We start from the raw sequence: 18,447 nt of genomic DNA, 5'->3' as shown, positions 1-18,447 counted from the left end.
AGATTTTTATGGAATAAAATTAAAAACATGTTTAATTTCTGCGTTTAATGTTTAATCTGAATACGAACAGATAGGCAGACAGACGGACGGACGGACGGACAACAAAGTGATCAAATGGTTTCGTTTTTTTCCTATTGAGGTACGGAACCCTAAAAATTAAATTAGACTCGGATGATTTTGTTGCCACTGCGGTCCGTTTCATGCATTATTTCAAATTATCAACTGCATTATTATCAGCCTCTTTCTTCATAAAACAATATACGTCATAAATCATTTTTCTCACTTTTCTATGTAAAACCATTTTGTAATTAAAACTTATGTGCGCGATAGTATTTTGAGAACGAACGTAACGTGAACCTAGCGCGGAAAGCAAAGGTCGACTGACGAACCAATAGCACACCGGCAAGCATGCGGCAGGTGACCCGCCCGCCCCGCGCCGCACCTCATTCCACCAAATACATCGATAAATAGCCTACTGCGCAGCTTGACCGCCAGCGTTCTTTTTAAGTGACGCGTACTCTACTTATTTCACTTTTCAAATGCTCATTTCAGTATTTATAAAATTCAAACAACTTCATTCTAATAATTTTAACAGCTTTTGAAGAAGACAGCACTGCTTCTGTGTCTCAAGATTCCTCATATGGAGATGACAACTCTAATTTACAAGATCAGGACCCACTTGCGATTGAAACAAAGGTGATGATCAATTTACTAACGTTAACAGATTCAGAACGTTATATGAAAAACCGAGTGGCGTATGTATTATTTGAAAAGAGGTTCATAAATGTGTATCTTAATAACATGAATAATATTTTCGATTATTTGTGTAGATGGACATTTAGAGCTCTGAAAATTTAAATTGTCAGTCCAGCCCATTACAAAGCACTGTTATTATTCAGTTTCAAAATAAATACTCAAGTCAGAAGTATTCAGTGAAAAGCAACATCTTTACTTTAGTGATATTAATTTTTTATTGTAGCCTGATGTTGGCCTTGGAAAAGGAAAACCTTTCTCAGTATCTTCAAAGGTAGCCAAGAAAAAAATTGGAGGCTACAAACTGAAGGGTGGATTCCCTGCTGGTGGCAAGTTGGGCTTCCAGAAACGCCAACGTTCTCTCTTAGACTTCGGTCGGAAAAGGGCATCTAAACCTAAAATGCGAGGAGTTTTTGGAGTACCAGGATTGGGGCTACAAAGACCCCAAGCTCCTGACAGTAAAAGCTCTGAAGATGATCCAGGTATGCATAAACGCAAAAACATTTTTTTTCTTTTCAAGTATTTCTGTAACAAAATTGTAAATGATTAATTTTAGGAATGGAGAATAAACTAGTGCTGTGTTCAAGCAAAGACAAGTTTGTGCTCACACAAGATTTGTGCGTTATGTGTGGTGCTGTCGGTACGGACTCTGAGGGATGCCTTATTGCTTGTGCCCAGTGTGGACAGACTTATCATCCGTACTGCGTAAACATAAAGGTGATAAAAAATTAAGTTACATTTTCGTAAATCAAATGATATAGGATTTACTATCATCAAAACTGTCCTGTTAATTTTTGCAGCATTACTTACTGTTCCCCTTAGTTTTCGATTTTGCCAGTTTGCCATATTTCCAGTAAAATAATCACCTTGATTTTCATTCTGAAATGGTTCTAAAATACCCACGAATATTCATTTGGAAGTGTAATTGAAGAGCGCGTTATAGGTATCTCAAGTGATAGTGACGTTGGGGTGGCGCTGCCTGGACTGCACCGTGTGCGAGGGCTGCGGCAACCGCGGCGACGACATGCTGCTGCTGCTGTGCGACGACTGCGACACCACGTGGCACACGTACTGCGCGCGCCCGCCGCTGGCCGACGTGCCGCGCGGCGCCTGGCGCTGCGAGCGCTGTCGCCGCTGTCTCACGTGCGGCACGCGCGACGCGCTCTCCTGGTGCACCGACAATTACACGGGTAACTACAAACAGACACAGCCCTCTCAGTTTCTTGCCGGATCACCTCAGTGGGTTGCTTTTCCGATCCGGTGGTAGATCTGCGAAGCATGGCTCTAGCAAATTCGTGAGGTTTGAGCCCCGTAAGCTCATCTACTAGTTAAGGTTACGCTGAAATAGCCTCTCAAGGCTATTATCAGCTAAGGTGAAAAAAAAAAAGATAATTATCAGCGACGGGCTGTATTCATTTGCAAGAGAAATAAAATAAGATTAGGAGATTCATACTACAAACATAATAATATGGTAGAAAGATACAATTTTTGGCTTAAGAAACTTCTTGTTTTATAAATTATATAGGTATGTGTTTATATATTTTGTAATGCATCATTATTCTGTTTCCAGAATGTGCACCGTGCGCTTCCTTAGTGATGTGCTGTGTGTGTTCCGAACCTTATTCAGATGGAGAACTAATCATTCAGTGCGAAGCTTGTACTCGGTGGCTTCATGCTTCCTGTGATTCAATCCGCAGTGAGAATGATGCAGAAATATGCTGTCGAGCTGGGTGAGCTTCTTCTTGTGTGATGAAGTTAATATGTAATTAAATGGGCGTATCAGAATGGTAATTAGATAAGCTCAGAGAAGTGAACAAGCGATTGATGGGGCTGCAGGTACAAGTGCGTGGGATGCCGCGGCGCGGAGACGGCGCCGCCGCACGTGGCGCGCGTGGCGTGCGTGCCCAGCGCCGCCCGCAGCGCGCCGCGCCCCACGCCGCAGTCGCTGGGCTTGGCGGGCGAGTACTACGTGGACGACGTGTGTCTGTCGCAGCGCGGCGCGCACCACATGAAGCAGCTGGAGGCCGACCTCGGCATCACGCATACCAGACGAAAGAGGCGTTTCAAAAATGAGAACCCTGACAAAGATGCCGGTACTTATCTCCTTAGTCATCTTATCAACATATCAACTTATTTATCAACATTCATTCACGCTAGTTTAATACTTTTCCGTTTTTCATTCAACACTAAACACTACATTGATGCTGCTCTCGGTTGTAATTGATGACTAAGTTTTACTGAATTCAATCTTATGTAGGTTATAAGAAGATGAATTATTTCGATTCTGTTTTGAATTTCGATCGCTATTCTGACGCTTCATTCCCGTTCGTAATTTTTACATTTCATTAATCCTTCAACTAAGAATCCAGAATATACGAAAGCAGTATCTAATCTGAGTTTTTGTGTGTGGGACGCTGGCATTTTGGAATAGAAATAATGGCATCTATTGAAACAGTGGTTCAGAACGCTGACGTCGAGATGGCCGACGACTCCAAGCCTGACAGCACAGCCGAAGTCAAAGATGAACCAGGTGCGTTAAATGTTATCATATTTATTTCATTAGCAAATAATATATATTTTATTTTATTAAGATAAATCAGTCAACATTGCAGTTTAATAGAATTAATTATAAATATATTCTGATAAATTCCCAAATTTTGTTATTTTATTTTCTTGAAATTTAGTTATGTTTATATAATACTCTTTCCAGGTCTTCCTCCTAACGCAAACTTTAAAGAAGGAACTCTGTGGAACATTTTAACCGACGGTCCCCCTCCTGAGGGGTTCACTGTATATACAACAGACTCGGGACTGACTGTACTGCGAAGGAAACGACAAAGAAACCTTAATAAACTGGGTATTGGAGGTTTCGTGGTTAGACAAAGACAGACTACAATCAAAGCTCAGGCAGATGAAGACAAAGATGGTGACGGCACACAGGCTTCTGGAGGTAAAACACTGATGGCATTTTGTTTTTATCTCTATAATATATAGGAAGAAAGTGCAGAAATGGTTATAGTCTTTTATAAAAGAGGTTGAATCAGTTATATATTATAGAATATAGGCCCTTACAGTACAATATCCTGATTTATCTATGCAGAATGATCTATTTAGCGTAGTTAAAATGTCAGTACATCCTCTTTTTATTTAGAATCCCCAAGCAACAAGCGCAAACCTCGTAGAAAGCCACGGTCAAAACTGATGGAACAATTTCCACCTTACATGCAAGAAGCTTTTTTTGGAAAGGAACTCCTCGATCCCCAAGTGAAATCTGCTGTTAGTTCCACTGGTGAGTTTCGTTTCATTTAGTATTATATCATACACAAATTAAGTATATAAGAAAAGGATCAATGGAGTAGGCATGCCACTGGAAGTTGCCTCTTTGCCTCTGGAATTGCGTGCTTTTAATATATAGTTAAAACTTGAAACTTCACTTATTTCAGGTAACCCTTCAGAGAGTCCAGCTGGTACTCTGAGACCAAATACCCCAGAAGGATACCGTGAACTGCGAGACTTTAAATTTGACTTTGAGAATTCTGACAGTGAAGGCGAAGATGTCCTGGCTGCTTTGACTTCTTTCAATGATCATGATAACACTGTTATCATCACCCTTAATAACGTGAGTTTTGGTGTTGTCTGTTTTTGTTGTTTTTGTCTTGTCATATCTACAAATTATTATATAATCTCTTAGTGGCGTCATCTATGTTGTGGTGCTGATGAGCTTCGTTCGTCTAAGCGATATAAAATAGCAAAAAGATAATAAAAAGAATAATTCATATTTAGAAGCTTAAAATTTATATACAAAAGAAATCTTTCAAATGGTATGTTACATAAAAACCAAAATCACAATTTCAATACAGGAAGAACTAGAGTTAATGCAATCACTAAAACCGAAACAAGAAAAAGAAGATCCATCCAACACTAATTCTGACGGTGTGAAAATAAAGACAGAGTCAGATGATGGTCAAGTGAAACAAACTGAGGATTCTACTGCCCTCAAGAATGCCTTGTTGGGCCCCCAGACCAACGAAGGAGAATCGACAGTGGGTGCAGCTGAAAGCGGATCCGCCACCCATAGCACGAAAACTGAGAACCTTAGCAGTGGTAAGATCACTTAAAAATGTCCTAATGCTTAAAAAAAAATTTTGGAAACACTATCGAAATTACTTGTTTAGAGGTACTAAAAATTTATATGTTGAAGAGGAGAAAAAATAGGTGCTTTCAGTTGGCGATGACGTAAATTGATAGGGGACCCCCTTTATCTATTTGACAATAAAAATGTCTTTGATTTTAGATACTAAAGTTTCAAATTAATAAAGTAAAAATTACTTTTGAGTAAATTAAATTAAAAATTGAAGTCACCCATTTAGGATATAGGCAGTAGGCTTAAATAATATATTGTATTTTTTATTTTTTTTTATTGCCCTTGTAGGCAGACGAGCATACGGCCCACCTGATGGTGAGTGGTTACCGTCGCCCATGGACTTCAACAATACCAGGGGCAGAGCCAAGCCGCTGCCTACCGAAAGTATACAATAAGATTGTTTCAATATGCCACAATAACACAATCGGGTATACAAAAATGCATGCCTTGTATAATACGGGCAAACGCGCAAATATTACATCTTTATAGTTGGTACTTTAGCTTAAATAAGAAGATAAAACGAGATTAATTAACTATTTAACAATCCAGAGACCACATCATCGCAAGCGTCGACAATATCTCCGAAAGATGACCTGTCGCTGCTGGGCGTGAACTTGGACGCCATGGTGCGCGACACGCTTCCCGACATGGACAGCAACGACGTCGACGAGATATTCAAGGGCGTCCTTACTGATGACTCTCAGGTACAGGAAACTGACATGCTCGTTCTTATCTACTGTACAGGTTAAGAGTATAATAGGTATAGGTATAGAATATCCCAGGTAGAAAAAATAAGATTGATTTGTGTAAGTTGTAAGTAACAATATTATGTTAGTTTCCCATTTCTCAATGTCCATTCCACGTTTATCTCTTCATTATTTTCTGATATAACAAAGTTAAATTATAAGAGATAAATATTACATTATTGGTCTGTAAACAGGAATCACAGGAATCATCAGTATCCTATGTGAATGCAATGACTCCATACTCTCAGAGACAGCAGCTGCAGAGTCCCATGGAGTACTCGTCGCCCTACCATTCGGAGTTTGGGAACAGGTAAGTTCTACAAGTAGACTCGTTATGAAATAACCGTCCCTTAAGCGAATGTCGTAATATTTAAACTAAACAAGAAAATTATTTGAAAAACTGTTAAACCAGACTTTACCTGATTAAAATTACCAGATTAGAACTGATTCTTAAATTTTCATATATAATCCGCAGTGTAATTATTGAAATGTATACTTATACATAACGTTAAATATACATCATGGATTGAATTTCTCCCAATCAATTTCGTTTATAATTGTCGAATAAAGTATTCGCTCCATCACAAGTAATACGAGTTTAATGTTGTTGCAGCAGCGGAGGCGCGCTGAGTCCGCTGGTGAGCGAGTCCGCGTGGAGCGAGTCCGCGCCCGCCCCCGCGCCCTCCTACAACCAGCGCAGCGCCGACAAGATGCGCGCCGACGAGAGTCAGTATCGCCACCCTAATAGCTAGCGGCCGACTCCATAGATCTGTACTTAGTTGTAACTGCTTTATTGGCGGTGTGCATAGTTACGGCGCATTGTTCACATTAAATAGAAAAATTAATATTAATGTAGAGGAGACCTGAACTCGATTAGTTAACTGTGTAGTCTGAAGCGTCTATAGTAGCATAGCATTTATTGTAATGTAAATGAAACTTGCAGAAATTTTACAAATTTACATAATTAGTAGTGGTACGGCATATTGTAAACGGTAGCAGATACCCCGGCCTTATCTATTTCTATCGACATTACAATACACATCCGAGCTGGATTTGGTACCTCTTAGTAGATGGCAACATTTCCGTTTTAGACCTACACTCAGTACAGATAAAAAATCTTTAATTAATGCGTTTGATTGATGCGTTTCGATCATTGCAATAAAAAACTACTCTACCAATTCCATCCAGGCTTAGGTTCTGCGGCTACGATATCCGCCGTGCTGTACGCGAATACAAACCACCCCGAATGGAAAACCGAGTTTCCCAACTGGGTTGATCGGTGCAAGCAGATCCTGAAGAAGTGGCGCGCCTTGCCCTCGGAGCACAAGGCGCCCTACTTGCAAAGGGCTAGGGACAACCGGAGCGCCATTCGCATGAAGAAAGCCCAGCAGGTATGTGTGTCTGTGTGCTCCGTCGATGTGCAGCGTGCTAACCCAACTCACTCACCACTGTGTTTACATCGTGTGCAGTTCACTATACACTTTGAGGACGAGATCACTAATATCTGCTAGAGGTAGAAAATGGAGACGAAATATCAGATTCTGTCCCTTTCGATGTTCTTTAATGATTTCCTGATTCATTTCATTCATTCATGTTGTTTGAAATGTACTTCAATCTCAAAATATAGGTAATGCAATATCCCACCTACGTGTATGAAATTAGATGTTTAACTGATATTTGGTCGCTTTATAGCGATAGCTTAGAAGGTCTATTTGTGTTTAGTTTAGGTCACAAATAACTATGGAGCTATAGAGATTATGCTTGACAAAAATCGCAAGATTGAATATTTCGATTGGGAAGTCCATTGAGAGAGGGACAAACAACATCTCGGCCATAGCTGCCGTTTGCTTGAAATCACTGCTGTAGATTCTATCGCTTGATTCAGTGTTAAATATGTAAATATTCGCGCACAGAGCATCGCGATCGCAAATGGACAAAACGGATTTCGCTTTATTAGCATCATAAAATTGAATGCCAAAGCAACGTGACGTCAGACGTAGAGTGTGCCGACTGCACGTGGAAGCGAGAGGATCTACGGTAGGGTTCCGGACGTCCCAGGAGACGTTCGTTGGCGTCCCGATGCAGAATAACAGTAGTGAGTGGCGCGCGACAGAACTCGAGCGGCTCCACCGGCGACCGCAGCCCGCCCGCGCCGCGCGCCGCCAGCCCCGCGCCCCCCGCCGCCGCCCCCGCCGCGCCCGCGCTCCTCCTGGCGTCGGTCGGCAGTCCGGTGCGCGCGCCCAACGTCACGGTCACGGCGGCCGGGCTCCTGGAGGCCGACGCGCACATCCGCGTGCTCACCCCCTCCGAGATCATGCGCACGCTGCCGCGCCTCGCGCAACACACGGTACCGCGACACGCGCGCCCTCGCACACGCACCGCCCGACCACCACCCCACCACACCACACCACACCGCTACCGCATACTGACTACTGATCTAGTGTGGAACGTAGCTTACAAATATTAAATATTTGGAAAAAAAAACAACGAAGCTATAGGAACATAATGTGTAATATTTTCGTCTGTTTGCTACCTTTCAGTACGGTTAACTATTTCAATTTTTGAATATATTTTTTCCGCTACAACATTAAATAACCGTTCACTACAGAAATAAGTTAGTCGCGTCGCGTCGAGATGTGGTTGATAAGACGCATTGTGTACCACTCGTCGCCAAGACTCGTTCCACACCCCACTACCAACACCATACACGTCAAACAATTCCCCGCTACAAATATGCAATGCCTGTAGCGATCACTAAACCGTAAAGTCAATCAAAACACTAATTGTAATTATTGAAGAACAACACATAACTCTGGCCCGAGGGTGCGTATGCGAGTATCGTTCCGATATTGTTGGGTGATCGCACGAACTCGCTACCGCGGTCCTTCGCCATACCTCAATTAAATTCAAAATTTGTAATCACTCAACAAGACTTTTGGCTGCTCGATGGCGTTGTGAGCTGTGTGATTATTTTGTTATACTTTTCTTTAAGCTTTTTATGCGAGGACGATGACCTTCCCGTTGTATCCCGATATGCCTCCCGGAACCGCGTCCTCTGTCGTCCGTAATGTTTATTTTATTTTATTTCCGCTTCGCCTTGGTAGTGTTGGCTTTAACATGGAGCAATCGGTGGCTGGATGTGGCGTGCTAACAACTAACATATCGTAGTTTCTGGTTCTCGATTGATTTGCGAAATTAGCCTTTATTGTACTTACTGTAAGCTTTGTGATTTTAAGAATTGGTATTGTTTTAAATTCGGGAAAATCAAATCTGTATTGATTGAAATTTAGCAATCTCAGATTAGATTTCACCGAATTGATACGATAGTATTTGGTAATAAGTGTTGTATAAATTTTGGTTTTATAATCTTGATATATAAATCTAGAGTAATTGTGTATTTTAGTACCTACCATTCTTCAAGTTGTTACTTAATGTTGTGTTCATGTTATTAATTTTCATATTTAACTTAAGAGTAATGGTAATACATATGCCTGTCGTATAATTACTAAAAGAAAATTATTGTAATTTAATCATTTCGATAATATATTCTTAAATTACTTAGTATCTTATACTATAACAGATCGCATGAATTACACTTAAAAGAAATAACAAAATCATATTTTAATACACTATATTATTCTAAATAATATCATACACACACTTGAATTTCCATTTATTCTTGTGTACTTTATACTTGGTGAAAAGCTTGTAACTTGTTACATTGATTTTTAAAAAAAACTAAATAATTATGTAACAATGATTTGTGAATCTATCTATGGAAGTGTCCTAATAATAAATAGTACCTATATCTTAATTTCACTTAGATAACTAGGAACTGTTCTATAAAATCGAACGATGGTATTGATGTTAATTTCTGACAGTCGAAATAGAAGAGAGAAAACAAAAAATATGTATTTGAAAAGTTTCTTAAATGGATTAACCGTATAAAACTTCTAATATGAGACCCCGTGAATGATCATCAGGCCACAGTTCGCATTAGTAAACACTTCCGTTTGGATCAGTCTGGCCTCGGGACCAGTGCTGTCTGTACATTTGTAATGTTAAGCAGACTAATGTAAATTGTCTACAATAGTATGATTATAGTTATAATCTGCCTGGGTAGAAAACGCATGTCAGAACTAATGTCATCTTCAGCTATACTTGATATCGTCATTGCATTATTTAACGCGATTCTAATATTTGTTCAAATTGAATGAATCTAACGAAACACGATTTTTAATAAGGACGACGTCAAGTTAAGTGTTCAGTTCCAACACTGATTCAAGCGTAAAATGATTTTGCTGAAAGAAAAATATTCGACGCTTGAAAGGCAAACGTAACTAAGCGACAATAACTGCTTTATGTATAAATGATAGGCAATAACTATATTCGATGCGCAAAAAATATGTACTTCTAGGTCTATTAAAATCATTTCAATCCTACAGCTAGATTCGTTAAAATAGATTTTTTTCAGGTATTCGCTTAGTCACGTTTGCCTTTCAAGCGTCGAATTGTGGAAAATTGTCATTTTAAATTTTAAAACTTGAGTCAGTTTAGGTTCTGTACATTCTATTTGTTTTCGCATGAATAATGTGTTTGTTTATATGGTGTAGGAACAGGAACGGGCTTGTGGACAGCAGCGTAGTGCTCGAGAGGCCGAGCAGGAGAGGGCGTGGAAGAACTTGCAGCAACAACGCCAGCAGCAGACCCAGCAGCAACAACAGATCATACACGATCAACGGATGCAAGGTACAGACTTGGCGACACTGCCTAAGGGATTTTGATTATTTATTATTTGAAGACCTGAATGGATGAAGGGGATATGATACAATTTGTTAATTTTGAGAAAACGGGCAATAACCTTTTGTTACTTGTACTTTGGTCTTCGTACATAATTCCTTCATCTTAATGTCTAATATGGTTTATAAGCACATAACATCTCTGTTCAATGTAAAAACTCGAAAATCTTAAAAATGGTACTTAACCCCTTCATCCACTCATGTCTTCATTTATATCATAAATGTAAAGTTACATTCTATTGACTATTGAATGGCTAATAACTTTGAATACATATTCAGTTTGTAACTGCATGAATAGGGGGTTCAAATGAAAGGCTTCAACAAAAGATCAATAACCTACTACTAGCTTACTTTATATTTTATTATAATTCATATACAACTGGAGATATGCAATATTTTCAAATATACAATTTAATAGGGCTTATAGATTTTATTACACAGAGAAACAGAAGTCATTGTCATAATTAAGGCAATAAAGTGCACTATAAATGAAATCGTTTTATCGTTTTGACAATGTATCATTTCGATTGACACACCAAGAACACGTACGTAACGAAGTCCGGTATGGTACGGCAGCAGCCATGCAGAGACTCCGTGCCGGAGACGGGACGGCGCCGCCTCCCTCGCCGGCCCCCTCCCCCGCCCCCGCCCCCACCCCGGCCCCCCAGACGCCCAGTCCCGCGCCCCCGGACGCCCCCCGCGCCGCCTTCACCGCGCAACGCTTCCCGCTGCACTACGGGAACAACGAGGACATCAACCGCCAGCTGCGTGACCTGCTCCAACGACACCCAGACAAGATGTGGCCCCCGCGTACGTACCGTGTACCCAACATTACCTTGATCTTTATTTCTAAACATTTATGGACTCGTGAGTAAATAATTAATGCAAACTTTACGTTTTAATGATAAACGGGTATCCGCTTTCACGACCCACTGATGCTAATCAGTTACTGGAACTCATTGACACGATTGTGAATATCGCCGTCAGCCCCGACACGAGATCTAAGTTTCCCTGGCACAGCAGTTGTTATATTCTTGCCCTTTAAACAAAAATACATAATTACTTGGTATAAATAAATAAAATGGCAGAATCAACCCGAACAGGCTTGCTACTTGTACTTAAGGTCGGAAATAATAGAGAAGTCTTAACTCACGCACACCTTTAGCTTAACAGAAAGACTTATTAAGTAAGACTCTGGCTATATTATGATTGTCCATCATTCACTTTTTATTTAAAAGTTATGCTACTAATTTTTATATAAAGGTATGACAGAAGAAGGTGGTGCAAATACAGTACAGAGTCAAGAGGGCCAGCCCTTCCGACCTCCGCTACCCGTTGCGTTGCGCACGCGGACCCTGGGACTCCCACAACACAGACCAGAACAACGTTAGTGCTATTCAAATTCTCATGACTATCAAAATGGCTAATTTTCTATACTAGTGGTCCCGCGAATTATGGTTCTATTGTCAATAACTATTATACTTCTATAACCAAAGATTTCGCCAAGGCTATGCTATAGACAAGTAATATTAAAGATAAACAATATTAACCTATTCTCAATTTGACCACAAACTTCAAGCAATAACAAAAGTTTGACAATAAACAAAGAGTATATATATTATTATGTATGTGTCAAATACATGGTAGTGTGTGTAATGTTTTTATTATGTGTAATTTAAATAAAATACTAACATTCTGCACTCCTCTATATTCTATAAATTTTGGGAAATCTCATATCCCTCCGTCCGCGCAATTTTCGTAAAAGGGGTACAATTTTTTGCATCACGTATGCAATTAGTTAGTTAATGTATAGATATTATGTGCTTTTGTGTTTAAAAAAATTAGTTCGATTTGAAAATCTCGCAATTGGGTTACGCTGTCGTTGATCACTATACGCAGTTTACATGACCTATATGAAACGGTTAAAATTAAATAATTGCCTTTTTATATACATGAAGTATTTTATGTTTCTTGCCAATAAAGCCTTTTTATATAATAAAACGAGAATTTAATCCAAGAGCTGAACTGAACTGGAACTGTTAATAAATGTAAAAGAAATTTAACGCTAACGTTTCAGTGATCATGCAGCAACGCATTATAACTACAGAAAATGTCCAAATGCAACAGAATGCTGGAAACTCTACGATGCAACAAGTCATTGAACAAAAACAAAGTGTCATCGCCCAGTCCCATGGCAAGTATACTGTAAAACTATATTTTTTTTTTTTAATACGTATGTTATTAAAAGTTTCCATGTCTATAATAAAATCTCATACTCTCCATGTTGAGTAGATGGTATTTGCAACACTACTACTAATTTTCATGAACAAACATGAAATGTGAAGCAGAAAAAAAAAAATCATGTTTAACTATTATTATAGATCCTCTCCACAATCGTTCTTCAAGTTGACTAAAGACAATATCAACTTGATTTTAGGGTGGAGTACATTATGAGGTAGAATGCAACACAAACTAATCTACGAATCTAAATGTCGTATGATTTGAAACTTGAATTACCAACAAATCGAATGCTTACTATGATGTTACATTGTAGCATTGAATAAAGCAGAAAATAATATTGTACATCTCTCATAGCTGGTGCTGAGTCTAAGCAGGAGCACGGTAACCAGGAACATGGCACTGACGAAATGGACATGGCCGACATGGACAAGTTGGAACAAGATCCTGGAAATATTGGAGAGGTATATTAGCATTTAATAACGAAACCCTACTTGACGAGTGCGTGCACCAAGCCGCAGTTCGCAAACTATGGAAAACATCTATCAAGGCTTTTTTAATAAACAAGAATTCCACATGCCACGACTGCTCTGCCAAAAGCAACCGACTATGACGATGATGATATTAGCACTTTATTATGAAATTATTTCAGAAGAAAATTACCAAGATATTTCTCAATGGAGTTTTTAGTTAATATGTTTCTAAAATTATTTTTTGGGAGGAAATTGTTTATGGATTGATAGAAAATTTTAATGTATAGTTAATGTTTTTTGTCTTAACTATTTATGGTCATTTTGTAGATAGTTTTATAGGTAGTTTGAATTTTAGTAACAATTCTATTCGATTATATCCGTCGAATGCAGGTGGGCGACATCTTGACCGGGCTCGGCAGCGAAGACGACGACAAGCTGCTGGAGTCGCTTACGTCAGAGATCGGGGAGCAGTTCAACATCCTCGAGTACGCGGACCCCGAGCTCGCCGCGCTGGACGACGCCGAGCACATCCTCGACCGCCTCGAGCGGGCCGATGACGTCACCGACAGACTCGCCAAGCGGGATCGCACGTTAGTCATCCCCCTTAACTGCTTCACAATATTTTAAACAGGATATTGGACAAAACTGTCAAACGAAGACGAATTGTACAACGTGGTGGTAGTCAGTCGACTATTGTGGCAAATAGTAACAAACAAATAGTAATAATATTATAAGCAGCTGGAATGTTTTTCATAATAAAATAATAATTTTGTTTTAGTGAGGAACACGAACATCCATCGGAAACAAAACACTTAATAATTCAGAAAACTGGAAAGATCATAGACGGTAACATTACGGAAGTGAAATCAGAAACAACAGAAATTAAAACTGAAAACCAAGATGTTAAACTAGAGGGAGCCCCGCCCGGCATGGCACACATGTACACTGAGGGAATTCAGAGGGTTATCACACAGAACCATCAAATGACTATACAAGTGAGTGCATATTTCTTTGTTACTAAACTATAAATATTTTATTGTAGCATATGATTAAATAAATACATGAATGAATAATTTATGCCACACTTGAGCTACAATATTGAAGTCGATGGTATGGGAAATTGTGATTTAAAAATAATCATTAGCAACTTGATTCTGCCCTTTTCACAGTATCAGATGATAAGTAAGCTCATGTACCCCGACCACAACAAGAAACAGTGGTTACCCCCCACCCTTCAATCTCAAATAGTAATGCGATCGCTTTGCGAGAGAAGTTGAAGGGCGATGGTTCAAATTACAGCTCATTTATGAACAATTTGTTTATCAGTCTGCCATGCAAGCAATCAAGTCTGAAGTGAAGCTGGAGAGTGATGACAAAACACAGCACCCCCCATTCCAGCCCATGTTCGCTAACGCACAGCAACGTCTACAAATACATCAGCAGGTTTGTTTTTTAAACTTTTAATGACCTTTAAATTATTTTACAGTATTTTCATATTTACAAAACAGTGGTATTTATTGCGTTTTTTTTACATACATTATATATATATATATATATAAATTACGATTATGATATGAATAATAATCACTTGACCAGATAATGTTTTCTGAAGAACTGAGAAGAAGTTTTTTTTTTTTTAAAATGTCAATGTCCTTTTGTTGAATCTTAATGGTCTATTTCCAACATCCTGCGTATTTTTGCCGTAAAGCCCTTAGGATTTTCGGTTTGAAGGATGGATCTGTTGGTATATAATACAATTGAGACTTCGACATCCCGTATCTGAAGGTGGGTAGCGGCATTCACGTGACGTGACCGTGACGTGAGGTCGTGCACCAATTTAAACAAAAAAGCGGTAGGATCTACCGATAATAAAAATAAAAACAATATTAACCATGTAATGCATCGTTCAGGGTACACAACTGGTGCCCGTACTACAACGAGCGCAGCCGCAGTACGCGTCCGCACACCAACTGCACTTCACACAAGTATGTACAATTATAATATTCGTACTAAAGGTTTTCGCTTATCCGTTAAGCTATTGCTACTGAGCTGGGGCGCTCAGGATACATAAAAACTCACCGAAACATTAATTAAAACTCAATTTAATTTTTACGACAATTACGGTAGACTTCAATACCACAATTAATTTCTTCGATTCGCTTCAGAAGATCCGTTCGTCGTTTTGCTTCGAATAAAACTGCTTTCATGTGCATGTGTGCCTATCACGCTTTAATACATGTTCTAGGCTCGTTTTGTCTATGTCAAAAACATCTAGTCAAGAGCATTAGAACACTCGATGGGACTAGAATGTTCGAGAATGTTCTGGAACATATCAGAGATTTTCTGGTTGCTTCGACATCCGTTTTTGCTCTCTGACGACAGATAGTGTTATTCGTACCAGCATAATATAAACAACTTTTTTAAAAGCATATAAATAAACAGATATGATTTATAAAAAATATTATCTGAACATTTTACACACAATGAAGGAGCAACATTTTATAAACATAATATAAACCTTTAATTGGCTTTTTGTTTCTATTATTTGTTATATTATTATACTTTGTTAGTTGGCTGTTGGTTCTCCTTGTATTAAATAAATAAATAAATAAATAAATAAAATCAAATTTACATATTATTTATGTTGGGTTCACTACTGACAGTGGTAGACTCTTCTGAACCCATATCTCCTAGCTGAGCCTAAGGTCGCTCACCCATCCTGGCAAAGGTTGAAAAGCTACTAGAAATTACTTAAACAAAAAAAAAGCTTGAAGATTGAATTGAAAACCCAACCTATTATTGAAGGTGGCGGCGGCATACGATCTTCTAATGAGATATTTGCCCAGTTCTATTAGTAAAGTACCATCGAGATACTCTACTAGACCTTTAGCGATAGTCGCAGCTTACTGAGCTCAAGTTTCGCTAGTAAATCATATATTATATGTAGGGCAAAAAAAAACAGTATATCGTACAGAGTAAAAACATTTTCGTATAAACTTTTATATGAAGGTGAATTTTTAAGAACTATATCAAATGGAAGCTATAGATAAATATTAAAGTTATAGACACAGTCATAACAGTTTTTTTTATACGGTAGATAGGGCTGTGAACTATACGAAAAGGTCGAAAAGTAATAATCTCAAAAAGTGCACATAGCAAATTTTGGTTTAACAACGACGTTATGGGAATTGTGTATGGGTGCAGAACCGTGTGCAAGGCGCGGTGCAGAGCGGCGTGAACACCGCCAGCATCGTGAGCGCCATGACGGCGCAGGTGAAGGCCGCGCTCGCCACCGGCCGCTGCATCGCCGCCGGCACGCAGCTCGTGGGGGCCGACGGCGCTGTGGGGGTCGTCCGCGAGGACCGCTCCGTGGCGCTCAAACACCTGCCCTACGCAGGTTCGTATTCTCGACCTTCTCTACCTACCTGTTATGTATAAATAACAAACGAAAGGGGGCTTGTTTTGTTTTATTATTATTATTGCTTTTGTTTTATTCCGAGATTGTAGTTATTGTTTTTATTTAAGTCTTTTGTATATCTGTTGTATACTATATGAAATGTTAATGAATGTAATTTTTTTTTTAAATTTTTTTTTTGTAATGAATTGTCATCGGTCCTTAATAAGTCTACCAAATGTCGAGTTAATCCGACGTTTTGAAGGGGGTCAAAATCATGTTCAAATATTCCGTTACATACATACGTCTGAAGCTAATAAAAGCGTATTAAAAATAATATAAAAATTATGTATCTTTTTCACAATATGATCATTGCATTCATTGTCCGATTTCGCTTATGAGTGAATAATAATTTCATTCGATTGTAACACTTGTGCCATGATGTGTATCTTTGCTTAGAAATTACCTGTAAAACTAAATGATAATCTCAGACGTAATATCATACTTCTGTACTTGACCTGAATGAAAGTAGCATACATAACGTAATCTATGTATCCGCACATCTATGTATTCGTACATCTATGTATGGACTTTACAGAATACCGACGCAATAATATAATATGTAGTAGCAATAATATGAATTGATTACACAGCGACCGTGGGGGCAGGCAACGCGCGGGCCCCCCCGCCCCCGCCCTACCCCGGCACGGCGCGGCCCCCGCAGCCGCCGCCCCCGCCCTACCCGCAGGTACGCACACCACACTCGCTACCCCCTACCCACACGACCTGCTCATGCAGCACGCATCGACAAACGTCTTTGAAGTTTACACTGTCGACGCCTATACAGGGATAAACGTGATATTCATTAAAACGATTGTTAAAATCTGCTGTCATTTATCTTTCACTTTAACATTCTAAAATTAGTTGCAACCCATTAATAAATTAATAATTATACACTCTACATATTATGTAACATGTCTATTAAACATAATAATATAATTTTAATTATATTCATTTAAAATTTCATTATCTTCAAAGACGTTAAAACAAAATCGACATAAAGTAAAACATACAAACCCCGTTGCTGTTTTTTTTTCTCATGTAATTTAATAGTCAATATGAATCACGTAAGAGTACCGATTATATTAACGGTATAAAATTATTTAATATTGTCGTGCATGAAGTAATTTTTGATTTCCGTGTCCTACTTTGAGTTTTATTCGACGAACCATCGAATAGAATTCAGCAGCTTTAAGTGTATGCCAGACGCTTTGGTTCACGTTGTCGAGTGCTGATTTGTGATGACCGATTCTGACGCGTATTGTGTAATTATACGGACCGGTAATAATGATGTTCGTGAGCTTTTAAGTTGACCGCGTAGCAGATGTGATGTTTGCGTTCTGATATCCAGAGCAATATTAACGCCTTCTCATTGGTGACGGTGATAACGTAACGAATCCCGAAATTGTAACACGGTTTCCATTCAAAATTTAAATACATTAAAAAAAATTAAAAAAATTATACCTTATAACACTTTGAGATCTAAATTATAGCTTACATACTTCGAGGACTAATATTGCATGGGTATATTGAATCGTTCGCCTTCCGTGTACCACTTCAATTGTTTCGTTCGTATAATTTTGGAAAATGGTATTGTACTATAAATGTGTGAGATTGAGAGTTGTGATGCTGTTTGTTGAGCTGGTACGTAGCGAGGGCGACAGGTAGGCAGGTGTACAGCGCAGTACAGGCGTGTTGTTTGCATGTTGGTTGTTGGCGCGGGCAGGTGCCCTATGAGGCGGACGCGTGGGCCGACTGGCTGCATCGCCGCCCGCTGCTGCTGCAGGTCAGGACACACACTCATCCACCTGACTAAAACCCCCCCGCCGCCCCCAACCCC

The 18,447-nt window shown here is 39.2% G+C and overlaps 1 protein-coding gene across 12 annotated transcripts in view; it reads left to right on the top strand.

Moving 5' to 3' along the window:
* LOC114242152 (uncharacterized) overlaps positions 1 to 18,447 on the top strand; it is a 46,798-nt gene that overhangs the window by 6,612 nt on the left and 21,739 nt on the right. For 2 of the 12 annotated variants that reach the window (XM_089730024.1, XM_089730026.1), the window contains exons 12-39: positions 596 to 696; positions 980 to 1,235; positions 1,310 to 1,470; positions 1,697 to 1,943; positions 2,324 to 2,483; positions 2,590 to 2,846; positions 3,185 to 3,283; positions 3,464 to 3,703; positions 3,905 to 4,042; positions 4,197 to 4,372; positions 4,614 to 4,857; positions 5,447 to 5,601; positions 5,838 to 5,953; positions 6,257 to 6,369; positions 6,832 to 7,034; positions 7,757 to 7,990; positions 10,257 to 10,392; positions 10,983 to 11,252; positions 11,706 to 11,828; positions 12,520 to 12,636; positions 13,038 to 13,144; positions 13,544 to 13,743; positions 13,932 to 14,148; positions 14,480 to 14,596; positions 15,064 to 15,138; positions 16,358 to 16,550; positions 17,201 to 17,295; positions 18,334 to 18,393. In XM_089730024.1, the coding sequence (XP_089586150.1) occupies positions 596 to 696; positions 980 to 1,235; positions 1,310 to 1,470; positions 1,697 to 1,943; positions 2,324 to 2,483; positions 2,590 to 2,846; positions 3,185 to 3,283; positions 3,464 to 3,703; positions 3,905 to 4,042; positions 4,197 to 4,372; positions 4,614 to 4,857; positions 5,447 to 5,601; positions 5,838 to 5,953; positions 6,257 to 6,369; positions 6,832 to 7,034; positions 7,757 to 7,990; positions 10,257 to 10,392; positions 10,983 to 11,252; positions 11,706 to 11,828; positions 12,520 to 12,636; positions 13,038 to 13,144; positions 13,544 to 13,743; positions 13,932 to 14,148; positions 14,480 to 14,596; positions 15,064 to 15,138; positions 16,358 to 16,550; positions 17,201 to 17,295; positions 18,334 to 18,393 (4,610 nt within the window). The remainder of the gene's footprint in view (positions 1 to 595; positions 697 to 979; positions 1,236 to 1,309; positions 1,471 to 1,696; positions 1,944 to 2,323; positions 2,484 to 2,589; positions 2,847 to 3,184; positions 3,284 to 3,463; positions 3,704 to 3,904; positions 4,043 to 4,196; positions 4,373 to 4,613; positions 4,858 to 5,446; positions 5,602 to 5,837; positions 5,954 to 6,256; positions 6,370 to 6,831; positions 7,035 to 7,756; positions 7,991 to 10,256; positions 10,393 to 10,982; positions 11,253 to 11,705; positions 11,829 to 12,519; positions 12,637 to 13,037; positions 13,145 to 13,543; positions 13,744 to 13,931; positions 14,149 to 14,479; positions 14,597 to 15,063; positions 15,139 to 16,357; positions 16,551 to 17,200; positions 17,296 to 18,333; positions 18,394 to 18,447) is intronic. The other 10 variants (XM_089730034.1, XM_089730031.1, XM_089730028.1 and 7 more) reach the window with 9 other exon arrangements.

Source organism: Bombyx mandarina, chromosome 09, assembly GCF_030267445.1.
Source record: "Bombyx mandarina strain Sakado chromosome 09, ASM3026744v2".
In the NCBI taxonomy this organism is placed as follows: domain Eukaryota; kingdom Metazoa; phylum Arthropoda; class Insecta; order Lepidoptera; family Bombycidae; genus Bombyx; species Bombyx mandarina.
The sequence above is the reverse complement of the archived record's forward strand: the minus strand, read 5'-3'. Positions and strand labels throughout refer to the sequence as shown.